The sequence below is a fragment of the Patella vulgata genome, chromosome 1 (genome assembly GCF_932274485.2).
Source record: "Patella vulgata chromosome 1, xgPatVulg1.2, whole genome shotgun sequence".
Lineage (NCBI taxonomy): Eukaryota > Metazoa > Mollusca > Gastropoda > Patellidae > Patella > Patella vulgata.
The window spans coordinates 34802485-34818814 of NC_065879.2; the positions used below are offsets into that span (position 1 = coordinate 34802485).

The 16330-nt window shown below is 34.5% G+C and overlaps 1 protein-coding gene across 1 annotated transcript in view; it reads right to left on the reverse strand.

Moving 5' to 3' along the window:
• Positions 1 to 5104: 5104 nt before the first annotated feature.
• The window catches only part of LOC126810172 (ATP-binding cassette sub-family C member 4), a 46547-nt gene continuing 35321 nt past the window's right edge, over positions 5105 to 16330 (reverse strand). The window contains exons 8-9 of the mRNA XM_050535151.1: positions 6019 to 6268; positions 5105 to 5131 (exon numbers count right to left, since the gene is read on the reverse strand). Of these exons, the coding sequence (XP_050391108.1) occupies positions 5105 to 5131; positions 6019 to 6268 (277 nt within the window). The remainder of the gene's footprint in view (positions 5132 to 6018; positions 6269 to 16330) is intronic.

The window sequence follows — 16330 nt, forward strand, 5'->3', positions numbered from 1 at the left end:
TGTACAGTTGTACATTTATATATAGATAACAAACCAAACATCTGAAATTGGGCATTGTCTCTCTTTGAATGCCTTGTTGTGAAAAGTGAATCTCTAAAAGGAATATCAGTCTAGAAATGATTCAATTTAAGGTTCTGTCTTTACCAAGATACGATGAAATGAAAATTTGTAAATAGTTGCCATCAACTGCATGTGATATGTAGAATATGGTCAAAACCAGAGCAAGAACCACTTATAAATTTTGCAGAACTCATTTCATTATTTGATGGGCCACTTTTCAATCCGACTGAATCCAACCCAGGAGATTGTCAAACGTTGAATTCTTGATTTGATGTTTTTCATTCAATTTTTAAATAATCAATGTGAGTGCATTTTAGCGTGAATTCAGCCGTAAAAAATTAGATAAATGCAAATGACGATCAGCGACTGTAATTAACTTAGTAATACACGAAATTATCTTTTACGGGCCAATTTTAAAATTGTACTTTACTTACAAAGTGAAAATCCTCTTCATTCAGTTACTAACAAAGTGAAAATCCTCTTCATTCAGTTACTTATATCTACATTCAACTTTAATTTTAAAACAAGTTCCAGAATCTTTAAACAGAGGTAAGCCTTACCTGCAGACGTTTTATTGAGGTATATGCTTCACTTGATAATTGAATACAATACGACAAGACTCCAATCATAGTATTGGCTAAGATATTTAAATATGGTAAAATCATGTACAGGCGCTGTGTTCCGATTCTTTCACCAATCAGAGACATGACGACAACAGCAACATAACATAGGAATCTACTGGCTAGGAACCAAACGCTCATTGTAAATATTGATAATTTTTTTCTCAGCCAGACATATTTCATTTCAGGCCTGAAAGTAAGTTCATGATATCACTTAAAGGAGAAATAAAAAAAATTCTAGTTGCAAATATATGTAATCAGAAGAATACAATTACTGTCTACAGAAGACTCTTCATATACAAATAGCATTTATACAAGCATGCATTTAAGCAAAAAAGCAAAATCTCCTTTAAACAATATCAGCAAACTCAAGCTGCTATATGGGTCATTCCATATCAACTGGACCAATGGTGGGAACATGACCCCCTCCAAAAAAATTATAAAAAATATGTTATATAGTATATGATCTTAAACTAAAAAATCTGAAATTTTACGTCAATCTGGTCAAAAATTTGCTGAGATATGTCCGTTTGAAACTAGGGTGCTGAAACGGATCTTAAATTCACATTTCTAATAGTAGTACAACTCTCCAATTTTGTAATCCAAGACAACTTTTGGTATAGATTACGAATTTAGCATCACACTCAATGTCCAATGCATACTTTACGCGCCACCATGTGGCAAAATGTGGAACAAATAAACTATTCCCTTTTATTTTCAGGATTTCCACAGCCTATGGCAAAATCACTATTGTATACACAAACTCCAAAATTGGCATAGTTAATGTCAGTTTGTCTTTCATCAATTTACAAAAGATTATGAAATTTCAAGATGATCAAAACACACAGACACACAAAGAAAAAAATAGGTGTGGCTCTGACCCTGAGGGTTGGGCATGCACCAAAAACAATAGGAAACATCATTAGGGTGTAAGGAATAAGTATGCAAAATTTTAAGACCATGTATTAAGAATTGTAGTTTTCAGGTGTCCAGTGTTAGTGTAACAACATTACTGTACTTCAACTTTCTAACCTGGTTTCCTCTTGTCAGTGATGCAGGACGGAGGGCCTGTCAAGGACAGCTGTCTAGTCGTTCGGATGGGACGGAAAACCGAGGTCCCGTGTACACATTGGCGTGCACGTAAAAGATCCCTTGGCAGTTGGAATTCGATATAAGAGTAGGCCGTAGTGCCGCTGCCCGGGCAAAATTTCCCTCATAGCACACTGTAGGGCGTATGCCTGTCTTCATTAGCCCAGTTTAGGAGCAGAACAGTAGGACGTTAAACCCCATTTCATTTCAACTTTCTAAGCAGACAAAACAAGTTTTCCCCTGTTTTTGAAAGCAAAATTAAATTGAAACGATACTTTCTGTAGCCAAATTGAGTCTATATTCTTATTATACATTATAAGTTGCTCTAAAATGACAAATATGAGGAGCCTATGTCTTCCAGAAGTAATTTTAATCTGATTGTCAAAGTCCAATATTCCAATTTGTGAAGCGGAATAATCATTTTTTTCTCATTTGGGAGGCAAAATAAAATAAGAACAATACACTGTAGATCCAAAATGATTGCATATTCGTAATGTAAGCAAACATTTACTCTAAATAGACATGTGAAAAGTCAACAATTTTGATAATAGCCATTGATACTTCATCACTGCACAGATTTCAAGTGCCAATTAAAAATATAAGCCATCAAATACACAAGATGTATGTTATAGTAGGGTAAAGAAAGCTTCATTATCAATTTTTTTCAGAATTTTAACCTCCGTCCCACATGGCCAAAATTGAAGGTGAATCTTTTGTAAATTGACATTAACTATGCCAATTTTGGAGTTTGTGTATACAATAGTGACTTTGCCAGAGGCTGTGGAAATCCTGAAAAAAAAAGTGAATAGTGCATTTGTTCCACATTTTGCCACCTGGTGGCACGAACTGTGTGAATCGCACATTGTGTGTGATGCTAAATTCTAATCTACACCAAAAATTGTCTTCAGATTACAAAGTTAGAGAGTTCTACTACTATCAGAAATGTGTGTTTAAAGCACCCGAAAACCTGAAAAAAAAATTACTGAATTTATGATCCGTTTCAGTACCCTAATTTCAAGAGAGAGAGAGAGAAATGGGGTTTAACGTCCACTAGACACAACTAGGTCATTTCGGGACTAACATATGGTTTTTTAATTTTATTTCAATAATTCGCTTGCGCATAGGGGTCTTTAGCAGTGGGAGGAAACCGGAGGACCCGGAGAAAACCCACGAGGTTGGATTTGTTAGTTTAAAGCAATATACTATAACATATATTTTTTTTTATTTTTTGGAGGGGGTCATGTTCCAAACTTTCTGAAATTTGGTCCACTTGACATTGAATGCCCCATATGTGATATTAAGTGTGTGTCAAATGGTGATACAGTTTGACTCAGTCCAAGGTTTGGGTCAGTGAATGGGATTGAGACTTGAGTGAAACAGCTTCAGTTATGTATCTATTTGGGTATTTGTTTTCATACAGAAGTATTTTATTACTTGTGTGAATGGCTTAATCATGTTGCGTGCTTATTTTTTCCATTGTATTTGTGTAAATGTTTATTACTAGTATAAATCTTTGACTTGATGTGTTATATATTATATATCTTTTTAGAGATTTTTCTTTTTTACTGAGTACTGTGTTATGCATGCCTACCATTTTAAACTGACATTGTATGTCGCTGTCTTTTCAGTGCGTATAGATCTTTAATATTTATGAAAAACTAAAGAGGATTATAAGTTATTAAAATCTTTAAAATAAATGAGAAAAGAAATGAAATTTCAAACAGCTATTTTCATCACAATAAATTAAAATACCGGTACATGTATGAGGACTGGCTATAAAGTTCTAAGCATGAAAAGGATAGATCAATTGGGTTGAAACAAACTTTTGCCACCAACAAGTACAATCATTGAATGAATCATAGACATAAGAACTGCAACTGTAGTGGAATTATTGTCTTTGTACCAGACCATCTCGTGAACCTGCCAATTGGAATCACCACAAATGGACAAAACTGGCTATAGGGTAGTCATCAAGTACCTGCAACTGAAAGGACTAACCCTAACACAGATACATCCCGACACAGTCTCCACTTTACAGGATGATGCCCCTTCCTTCTCCACAGTAAAGAAGTGGCCTGCATAATTTCAGCGTGGCAGAGAGAGCCTTGGTGATGACCTGAGAACGTTACCCGGTGCATGACATGGTGATGGCCGATTGACCACTCAACATATTACCAGTGTTGTGGGCATCTGCCATGAGAGGGTTGAGCACATTATTTCCAATGTGTTAGGAATGACAAAAGCTTCTGCTGGGGATCAGCAACGTGTCAGATTGCTGACGCCTGTGACAATCTGAAGCAGATTCTTATAATGTTTTGGCCAGGTTTGTAAGCATGGATGAGACCTGGATTCATCACTTTCAACCAGAATTCAAAATTCAATCTAAACAATAGAATCATCCAGAGTCACCAGCCCACAAAAAAGTCAAGTCGGTTCCTTCTGCTGGAAAGGTGATGGCTTCAGTCTTTTGGGATTCCAAGGGTATTCTGCTGATTGACTATCTTTTTAAAAAGGCCAGACTATCAATGGAAGATATTATGCTGACCTACTGAGTGAGTGAGAGTGCAGCATAAATATTAAATGTGCATTTTAGAAACCACACCTCACTTCTGCCACCTGAGAAAAACCATACTAATACAGAAATTATCCTAGATATTAGTTTGATAATAACACATCCACAAAACACACTTCTGATAGAAATTACATGTACCTGACCGTTAATGCCAAACAGTGAAGAAACTAACTTCTGACAACAAGCAAAGATAGCTTATCAGACAATGAAACATATGAACAAATTACAACATTTACAAGAAACTAAATAATAATAAAAGGCAGCAATATTTATAGGATATTGATAGTGCTTTTTCTTTTCACTAAAACATTTTATAATTATTCACTTATAACTTTAGCCTCTAAATCATCTGAAGGTAATATCAGAAATAGAGACTTTACTATTTTAAACAATACATATAAATTCTTAATGACTTGAGAATGGTAATATATTTCACCAATAGACCATCTATACAATTCTAAATACAATAATTCTAGAAGTAATCATCAAAAATTGTTGAAATTTGATATGCCTCTTTATCTTACTCTTGATAAGACATTATAAATTGGAAAATGACAACTTCAGCCCTAACCCATAGAAATCAAGTTAACAGCATGTATCGCCCAACTAACATAACTACCAAATTTGGTTGAAATCCAAACAGTTTAGGAGAAGTCAAAAATACACAAATTGGCCAAAGGAAAGAGCTTCTGTCCGACATTTATAAAGTCAAGCAGCATCATTTGAACAAATCCAAATAAACGCAGATTAATAAACAGTCATATCAATTGTCACTAAAATCTGTCAAGTGCTCTCAAAGAATAAGTCATATCAATGTTAAATTTGCCCCTGTTCTGATCTGCTGCTACAGGGTTCTGCCCTTTCATTTTAACAAACTACCCTGACAAAATGTCCATCAAGCTGTTTAGGGGGAGGAATAGCATATGATTAATTGTGTATGTACACTGTAAAGCTTGAGACAGAAGTGATGACATGAGCCCTTTAGACATGGCAAGGTTTGGGGGCGTTTGGAAAAGTGAACAATGAAATATTTATGAAACATTTTCTTTTTATTTCGCTGGAACAATAATCGTTTATCCTATCATCTTGTAAGATGTGGGGAAAATACATTCTACAAGATATTGGACATAAAAGAAATATCAATTTTTTTCAAAAATTTCTTCTCAGACCCCCTATGTGCCTGTGTGGTACCACATTCCACAAAAACTTTGAATAATTTTGATGCAGTGTTTTGGGTCTGTGGTGTTTTTTACCACAAGAGTTTCACAATTTTTTTAAAAAATATTAATTTTTTCAAAAAAAACCCACCACAGAATCAAAACACTCTATCAAAATTATTCGAAGTCGAAAATTTGGTGGAATGTGGTACCACACAGGCATATAGGGAGGTCTGAGAAGAATTTTTGAAAAAATTGATTTTTTTTCTATGTCCAATATCTAGTGGAACTATAGTGGTGAAAAACACCACAGACGCAAAACACTCTATGAATATTATTTTAAGTCGAAAGTCTTGTGGAATGTATTTATTTTCAGAAACCCAATATCTAGTGGAACTCTTGTGGTGAAAAGTTCCACACAAATGTTCCCAAACCTTGCCATAGATGGATCCCTTTAGACTGATGGGCTAAACATAAATTTGTGAAAAATGTCAGATCCTAGTTTAACCAGCTGTCTTACCTGAACTCGTATAATTGTAGCTATAGCTTCACCAATCCAAACAAAGCAATGATATAAAACACCCATCATTAGTTCAGCTACATTGTGTAATAAAGCTATTATCTGGTAAATATATTCTGGCCTCAAATTGATACCAGAGAGAGCCATAGCAACAACTGACAGCCATACTAACAAACGATCCGGAAGAAACCAAACATTAACCATGAAAATAGAGCATTCCTTAGTTTTTCTAATCCACTTCATCTCAGAACTGAAAATGGTGTTTTATTTATTTCAACAGTGGAATAGAAAGTACATGTACAAGAAAACTTTTTTAGCATTACGAACGTCTCAAATGAGAAGTATTACAAAGATATAATGGCAGCAATGGTTTCTAAGCATGCAAGACTAAGTATGTTCACAAGACAGTGATTGTGAAACCTGTAAATGATAAAAGAGAAAATAATTCTATGTTTTAAAGAGACATCCATACTAAGAGAAAATATAAGCTTATTTAACTGAATTTCAGTAATATATTAAAAATAATTTTATACTCTTCTATGATAACTACTAAACACTGAATCATGTAGTACTTGGGTTGATTTGTCTGAAATTTTGCACATAATCTAATCTGAACATACTTTGCAGTAATTTTAGACTAGTATTTTACCAATCAGCCAATAGTTCCAAAGATCTAATGCCTCTTTAAAGATGCATTATATAATATTTAGATACAGAGCTAGATTTTCTGGCTCTAATTTTTGAAAAATAAATAATGAAAAAAAAAATTGAATAGATTGAAAATTTCATTCATATTACTTTATTCCGAGCAAAGTTACGACTGTCTGAAGATATAGCATAGATTATTCATTATCATAGCAATGGTACTTAAACACAAAGACTCAGACTCGATTATCTACACATTTAAAGCCAAAAGAAAGACCTAGCTCTTACATAAAGCATTCTTAATGAATTTTAATATTAAAGGAGGCAAATATCTAACTCAATATCATCCACAGTCTTTGACATTGCAAACAAGACTTAATATTGATGTTGTTATCTTACTGTGAACAGATGGGCTTCGAGAACATATCCCACATGAGAATACTACTTGTTGGAGACTGGAATAACCAGACGCCAAAGACTGTCATTAAATTTCGACTCTTCACATATTTTGCCAAAAGATAACTAATTAGAAATTACAGTAAAAACAGAAATGATTGAATGTAAATTAGTTTATATACATTCATATTACATATTACTCATTTGTGTCCATTTCTAGGTGCCAAAGAATAGAGATTTAGTTCCTTTAAAATTTACCTTTAATTATACTTTTTATATTGCAAATCAAAAAGATACATTGTATAACATGCAAATAAATGGTTCTATATCAAGCTGGGGTTGAAAGTATACATTAAAGACATTGGAACATTTACTGATAGAACAAAATATTGTGGGATGCAGGGAAAACAAAGCATGCATGTCTTCTATCATATGATTGTACGATGGCACATGATTTAATTTATTTTCAAGAAATATCCTGAATTAAGAACACTGTCATTAGAGACATGTTTATATCAAAGGGACATGAAGATATTGATTTCAATAGATATTTCCCTTAATTTGTAATGAATTTAAAAAATTATTTAAGCTCCATCTAAAAGAGCTGGAATAAACATAATTTTAGAAATGAATATTCCAGATATATTTTTAACGGTATGGCATATCTGCATTGTGTGAATTTGAAACTGGGTAGTGCACTGGCAATGTGGTATTTCCTGGTGATTTGTCAGATAAATGAACATTTTTGACAACCTAAGAACCTCCTGTGACAGGGAACTTCTTATACTTGACAACCAGTTTAAACATAATTATCAAAGATGTTAATGTCTATTTATATTTCTACTGAAGCTACAACCTCAAAGAACATATATTTGAGTCAATAAAACTAGTTCTATGTGCGAGACTCCTAGGAACCATTATCCTACCCAAAGTAACTATCTGAAGCTCATTAATTCTTATTCAATGCAACCATATTGACAGTACTGCATAAAGTTTAAGAGGCTGATACTGTGAATACGTTTCTGTGACTATACAATCCAAATTTTGAATTTTTACTGAATTGGTCTGTAACTCTACTATGTTAAAACACATTTACACACCAGTCAGATTAAAATTAAGACCTTATTGTTGTTTCTTTCTAGCTTTCATGCTTTAACACTTACATTACAGTAGGGTCCAATACGGACATCCTTAGGAAGTTTTAGTTGACCTGATATAATCTATCATCTAGCCAATACTAAGGCATATGCCTTAGGATAGAATGTTATAAAACAATAACAGCGGCTATAATTAGACATCCAAGAGAAAAGAGGACTGGTGAAGAAACCTTCAAAATTAAAATCAAAACCAAATAGAAATTAAACTTCTGATTAGATTGAATATATACCTTCAATATTCTTAATGAATAGTAAAATACATTCCCACCACAGGCACTTGAAGGAATTAAAATAAAACTTCTTACTACTGCTTGACTATATATTATAGTATATAAGAAGGTATTTCAGCCGCCATCTTTGTTTTCACGTCTTCAAGGCATTACGTCTGCTAACATCTCACAATACTCACTAGTTCTAATACTACCCGTCATTTTTATTGCCAACGAGACCTTATAGCTGAATAATGATCAAATAAGGCCTCGTTGGCAATAAAAACGACGGGTTGTGTTAGAACTAGTGAGTATTGTGAGATGTTAGCAGACGAAATGCCTTGAAGACGTGAAAACAAAGATGGCGGCTGAAATACCTTCTTATATACTATAATATATAGCCAAGCAGTAGTAAGAAGTTTTATTTTAATCCCTTCAAGTGCCTGCGATTCCCACTTAAGTATTCATCAGGTAGTTATTTCCAATAAAGTATGACAAGTTTGGTATATGGAAAGTAGGGACACTAAATCTTACTAGAACTAGAAAAATACTGGATTCCCTGAAAAACACCCATGAGGTGTGCACAAGACAAAAATGTGAGGGTATACCTGAAACTCAGTCTGTCTCTTAAAGTGATGTAAGGAGTGCTTCTTATGTATTGATCTAATGGCTAGTGGTTGTGAGAAAACTTGGTGATTAAACAGCAGAAAAAGAACTTTGTTTGAATTTCTGTGTTCTGGTTTCAAGCCTGGCAATACACTCAACAGCATTTAGAAAGTTGGTAAAAGGCTCATGCCCCGAAAACTTCATTATTTTAATGGGGTTTTTTTGTATTCCATACAAATATCTTATATTCTTTATTTTACATTTCGGGTAGATTTCACATAGTTATATTCACATCAAGCTACTGGTTGAAATTTAGAAAATATTGTAGTCATTTCGTAATATTGAACAGCAGATCAGCAATCATATTCCATTTTCTATTGCATTTTTCGTGGAAAGATACTTTTCAATTCTGTAATAAAAATGAATAAACCTTGGAAATCAAATGAGTTGCCTGTTATACTACTTCATAAGATGTCTCCTGTTGACCTAGCATTATATAATTTATTTGAAGTGGACATCCAGAAACCCATACTATTCAAGAGCATTAGATATATTTGTCCAAATATTTTGAGTTTCAGGGCATTCATAATATAGGTGTTCAAGAGTTTTATCTTTTTCCCCACAGAATGAACATTGCTTTTCATTGCTTTGTTTGATATTGTAAAGGTATGATTTTGTGGTAACAATTCTGTGTAGAAATTTGAGCTGAAACTCTTGCAACTTTTGTCCAGTATCACCTTTTTTGGTAGAGCACATTTCTTTCTCAACTGTCCTCAAGACAGATCTAGTTTAAGGATATTCATTCATTTAATTTCATTTTTGCATTCCTTTTCATCTGGATCCTTATCAATTAAGAAATTGTTTAATTGTATATATATGTTTACAACCCTTACAGCCTGGATAGAACTTGGGGCACAGGGTTTTTGCAAATAAGAATGTACATGGTCTGACATCACATTTTTCCACTATTTTCGGAGAGAACTTTCAGTCCAAATTTGTCTTTTTTATGATCAAATGCAGTCATTAACATTTGTGACTGCCTTTGTAAATTATCCCAAAACTTGCACCAAGGTTTCTATGACAAATGGTTTCTTACTTGTTATTTGATGAAACAATAACTCTGAAATTCAAAAGCAAATTCCTATCTATCTCGATAAGATGCACAGCCACAAAAACTCTGGCCTGCACAGCATTTAGAAAATGTTTAAGTGACAGGCAATATAATTTTTCATTGTCTTCCTCCTTAGCACCAGTCAACAAACCTAGCATATATTGGAAAATCTAAAAAACACTTAACAAGCAATAACTGTTACCTGAATTTGTTAAGGTTTCATCCAAAATAATTAAGAGAGAGGGAAATGGAGTTTAACACCCACTCGACACAAACTAGGTCATTAATTCAGGACTAACAATGGTTCAATTTTATTTCAATTATTCGCTTGCGCATAGGGGTCTTTAGCAGTGGGAGGAAACCGGAGGACCTGGAGAAAACCCACGAGGTTGGACAAGCGACCCTACTCCTTGTCACATACAACCGGGGAATCGAAATCATTCCAGTTATGACAGACCTTATGATACAGCGCGCACATGCTAACCATTCAGCCATCCCCAATCCCCCCCCCCCCCACTACAAAATAATTGACGACCAAACCCAGTTTACACAAACTTTTGACATATGAACCAACAGACAGTGCTGACAACATTTTACTCTAACATGAGATGTAGGCACATAACAAACGAATCTATTTACCTTAATCCTAATAGTTGATGTCCAGGCACCAGCTAGGCTATGAATCTGATATGACAGAGTCCCCAACAAAGATTCTTTCAGCAAAAATGTACATGACATCAAAATAAAGAAATGCTGTGATGAGGGATTGGAATTATAAACTAAGTATGGGAGTAGAACAGTCAAATACAAAACATAAGTACTTTCACACCACATCATCTCTTGCACAAGGTCACCTCCATACTTTATCGTTCTTATCAACTTCAATTCCTTCCTACATGAAAAACAATCTTTTATTTCCTTGCTGAAAGGTTAATTAAAATAAAAAACAAAGGGAGACAGTCTGATGCTAGGAATACAGGGGATTCTGAATATAAATGAAATCATTTGCTGGAAATAATAGAGCAGCATACAGTAAATAAAGCTTTCAATGTTATTTATCAATGAGAGAAAATATAACAAGGATTATAAGTTACATTTGAAATACAATTGTTTAATCTTTAAAGTCTTATCTTAGAAAGGAAATGCCCATTAACAAAGTACGCAAATATTTTGACAATGATTGATGTTTCATCTTTGAAAATTTGAGAGTATCCTAAGTATTTTTGTTATACAGTTTAACAAAATTTCTGAAATTAAAATATTGATTTTGTCATATGGACATAGGGTTCATGGTTATATCACAGAATTTACATATTTTATTCATTTGTTGATAGTATAGACCAATGAACCTCACAATGATTTTCAGTGCCAGTTAATCTGGTACCATACTAATTATATCCTTGTTTCACTTGTTTCTTTTAATAATTCATTTTATTGTCTTAATGTGCACGAGTTGACTCGACGGCCATAATTCAAAATTACTTTATAAAACAAACATTCTGAGAGAACTGCTGAATCAATACATGTCCCCAACCAATTTTACAATGCATGCATGCATTTGTACGAGTCTGATACTGTGAATACATTTCTGTAAACATATAATCCAAATACTTTCCGTTGTAGTACTACTGGACTTCTTTGTTGTGTTTTCTTCATGATCAAAATTACAACAACAGGTTAAGTCGTTATACAAATGAAATGAAATGGGGTTCAACGTCCTACTGTTCTGCTCCTAACCTGGACTAATGAAGACGGGCATACGCCATACAGTGTGCTATGAGGGAAATTTTGCCCGTTCAGCGGCGCTACGGCCTACTCTTATATCTTATTCCAACTGCCAAGGGATCTTTTACGTGCATTCCAATGTATACACAGGACCTTGGTTTTTCGTATCATCCAAAGGACTATCCACTGTCCTTGTCAGGCCCTCCGTTCTGCACCACTGACAAGGGGAAACCACGTCGGAAAATCCTGATGAACTTTCTCGGCCAATGCAGTGATCGAACATCCGACCTCAAGGCTAGCAAGCCAGCGTCTTGACCACCTAGCCACCATGGCTCCCCAAGTCGTTATACAATTTTATTATTAAATCCGCTTGGCACCAATGTTCCTCATTCTCAATAAAGTGTATATAGCTTTTGATGGCAGCTCTGACAGACTGGGTGAGCCCTAATTAATTTCGCTCAACAGCCACTTTTATAACCCCCTAATTGATTGGCGTTAATTTCTGACCCAAATATGGAATAAACATCCCCCATACAGTGGTGGCGCCAGGGGGGGGCTAGGGGGGGAATTTCCCCCCCCCATTAATCTGGTCTGCCCTCTGTTTGCCCCCCCCCCAATAATTTTAGACAATAAAAAAAAGTATTTGTGATACGTTTTGGTAATCAATACCTTGTACGGTGAATAAATCCCACATCCCCACTCAGTCATAAACTTGCATGTTGTAGAGCATTTCCGACAATCTATTTTTCAAAATTTTCTTGGCGAGGTCCCCAATGGACTTGCTACTTTGGCGCTCACAAGGGGAATTCGTTGAGGTTCGCAGGTCGGATAAACTAGTGATCAGGCGACGAACGGTATCTGGGCAGATCTATTTATCTCGACGATAGGTGCCTGACAGAATACTGTAAGACAGCATTTCCGGCAGTCTATTTTTCAAAATTTTCTGGGGGATGACTCCCTTCTTTGACAATCGTGAGTGGACTTCGTCGTGATTCGCAAGTCCGTTCGTCTGACACTTTACCTCATCGATCAGTGCCTGAAATACTGCCAGGTTGCATTTCCGGCAACCTCTTTTTCAAAATTTTCTGGGGGAGGCCCCCTACCCGTAGTTGAAGCTCGTGCCTTTGCCCCCTTAACCTTGGACTTTGCCCCAGCTTTGCCCCTCCAATCACCGACAGCTGGTGCCGCCACTGCCCCCATACTCCAAAGACCGTGAGGAGAACATTACATTTTTTGGTCTACCAAACACATGTCATAAACAAGATAGTATCTGATGGGTATTTTGACAATGGAAAGCACATAACCAGTGTTTTAATCAAATTATATATAAACCTATTACTAAATTTCATTTAAGTGTGTGAGATATGACTTCTATACAATGTGTGAATCCAATAATTAGTTAAAGATACAATATGGTCGCAAAGTACTACACTGTATAGATGGAATAAATTCTGTTAAACAGAATTTTTAACGAATTGGTCTGCTATGTAAAACACTGTACCCCAAAGCTTAACCTAAAATATTTTCAGAAAACCGAATTTTCATTGATTTTAAGTCAATACAGGGTCATAATTCAGTAACAATCTCGCAATATGCAAGCTGGATCTGCAACTTTACTTTGCATTATCAAACTTTAATCAAATACCCCAAAGTTTAATATAAAATAATTCAGAAAACATAATTTACATTGAAATCGCCAATTCATTAAAGAATTAATGTAATCACACGAAACACGACCTTGAACTGTAACTATGTTATATTCAGCAGTATGCCAATCAAATACCTCAAAGTTTAACAAAATAATATTTCAGAAAATTTAATTTTCTTTTGAGACTAGCTGAACAACAAGTTTGTAATTACAAATCAGACCTTTAAGGCCTTTGCAACGTTACAGTGACAAGGCAGTAACTCTGCAAAAAATTGTTGAAGAGCTCAATTTCACTAAGTTCCCAGAATAAGATTGGCTGTACAATTCACAAGCAACTGCAACATGGAAAATTTTATAAAGGCTAATTAATGTCTCAAGTCTATTACAATCATATTCGTAAACAAGATTATCAAATTCAGCGGTATATTACTTGTCTGAAACCAAGTAGATATTATATAGAAAAAGAAGTGGGGGGGGGGTATGGGTATGAAAGTCTGCAGCCTTACATTCCATCAATAGTTACACAATCAAATCAAGCCTACTAGTGAAAATTAGTAAGTATAACTGGTTGAAAGAGATTTTCTATGTTACAGGTGCCTGTAGTACAATCTAAACTTTACAGCATTTATAAGGTTTGTGGAACAGGGAAAGTTATTTTGTAATAAAAACAAAACTAATATTTATCTCTATAAATAATGCAATTGCAATGAGGTATTGTAGGAGAATTTTGCTAGCTGTCAATGGTCCTTTTAAGTGCATGCCAGTGTACATTATTGGGGGACCTTGTTTGTACACCCCAGTGGTTGCATTATACATACATCAATTAAATTTGTAATAACTAATCTTGCTATTTACCTTAATCCTAAAAACCGATGGCCAAGCACCTGCAAGGTTTTTGAGCTGCTCACATACAATTCCCATAAACGAATCTTTCATCAATATGGTATAGGACATCAAGATAAAGAAATTTTGTGGAGATGGGCTGTTATGATTAACTAAGTATGGCAGTAAGGTTGTCAAAGACATAAGGTATCTGCCTTCAAACCACATCATATTGAGCACTAAATCAACACAATAACTTTTCTCTTTTATTAGCTTCATTTCCTTCCTATGAGATAATCAATATAAATTTTATAAAATATTTTAGTCAAATTACTTTATTTTGAGCAGAGTTATGGTCGTTTGAAAAACAGTGTAGTATCGATTGTTATTGCTACCATTGTTTCGACAATAAACAAAGACTTGATTATCCATTTTTTTAATTACATTATTAACTGGCAATCGTGTTTAAATCCGTTGAAATTAAAAACCATCCTTTTTATCTTGAGAGTTGATTATGGGCTTGGCATGTGAAAAAATGTCTAATTAATGATTCATATAAAATTGGAGGCCAAACGAAGATCTGCAGATTTAGCTTTTACAGAATGTATCTTTAGCTTAAATCATAAATGTCAGAAATAATTCCCTAAAAACTTGTTCTGGTGCAGTAACAAATGTGACCGGTGACAACCAAATGAGTCTGAAGTCGGACATGATCATTTAACGCTACGAAGTAAAATAGCTACTTGAGCCTAACTTTAAAAAAAATGGTTTTTTTGCGAAATCCGATGCTTTAACTTGTCTATTATTGGAGTAATCGCGACAAATTTTAATATTTAATTAATTTAGTGTATAAATTGGGTGTTTTGTAAGTAGTGTCATTAAAATCAATGCTAAAAACATTCGTAAAAATTAGCCATTTTCGTCTGCCAAATTGACGAAGTTGCCGTTGGAATATTTGCTTCCGGCTTTACATTTTATATATCATTGAAAAGCTTATAACATGTACTTATTTTTTACCCCAAGTGACTCATTTGGCTGTCACCGGTCACAAATGATTGTTCTATCTGTCCACTGAACACAAACTAGGTTAATTTTGGTACTAACATTATATCTCAATAATACACATTTGGGAGTAATATGGGTCTTATATAGTGAGAGTAAACCAGATAATACAGAAGTCATGCAGTGGGAGGAAACCAGATGAGAACAGTCATGCGGTTAGACTGGGATTGGGTTTGAAACCACGATGCTTATGATCTAAGTATGTGACTCAGGATTGTCAAAGCTTTTGGTATTTGGACAAATCATGACTATCAGATAGAAGATGAAAGTTAGCAATTCTACAGTTTGGTGAATTAGAACAATCATTTATAGCCACCACTAAATAATTTTTCTATATGCTTGTACATGTTTTCAAGGGAATGTATTTGGCAAGCATATGTGACTACCAACACTGAAAGAAATAAGAATTACAAAATACCAAAATACTAATTCATGCAAGATCAAAAGAATACTGGTAACTCATAGCATCAATACCAACATTACAAATGAAATAGATAAAAATCCAGGCATTCCAAGATGTGATTATTTATGTACATGTAATATGTTTACTGGTTCATGCATATTGATGGTCTGTTTAAAAGAGGCAGAAGGCTATACACAGTAGATCTATGATTGCATAGATTTTATACCGGTATTGAAAACAATAAAGATAGGTTGCCAGGCAACGAAACATACGCCCACAGCAGCTAAATCGTCCGGGCAGTCAACAAGTGTTGTCGCATATTTTTACTTTTTTTGGTAATGAAACATTTATAATACACTAAAACTTTTTCAAAGTGATCAAGGGCCATAACTTTGGCAGTAATTAATCGGAAATCTTTGAAAATCAACAGGTTTCTTCGTCTCATGACCTCAAACATTGTGTATAAATTTAAAGTCAATTAGATATCAACTTCAGCCTCTAGAGCATCCACAAGATTTTTTTAAGTGA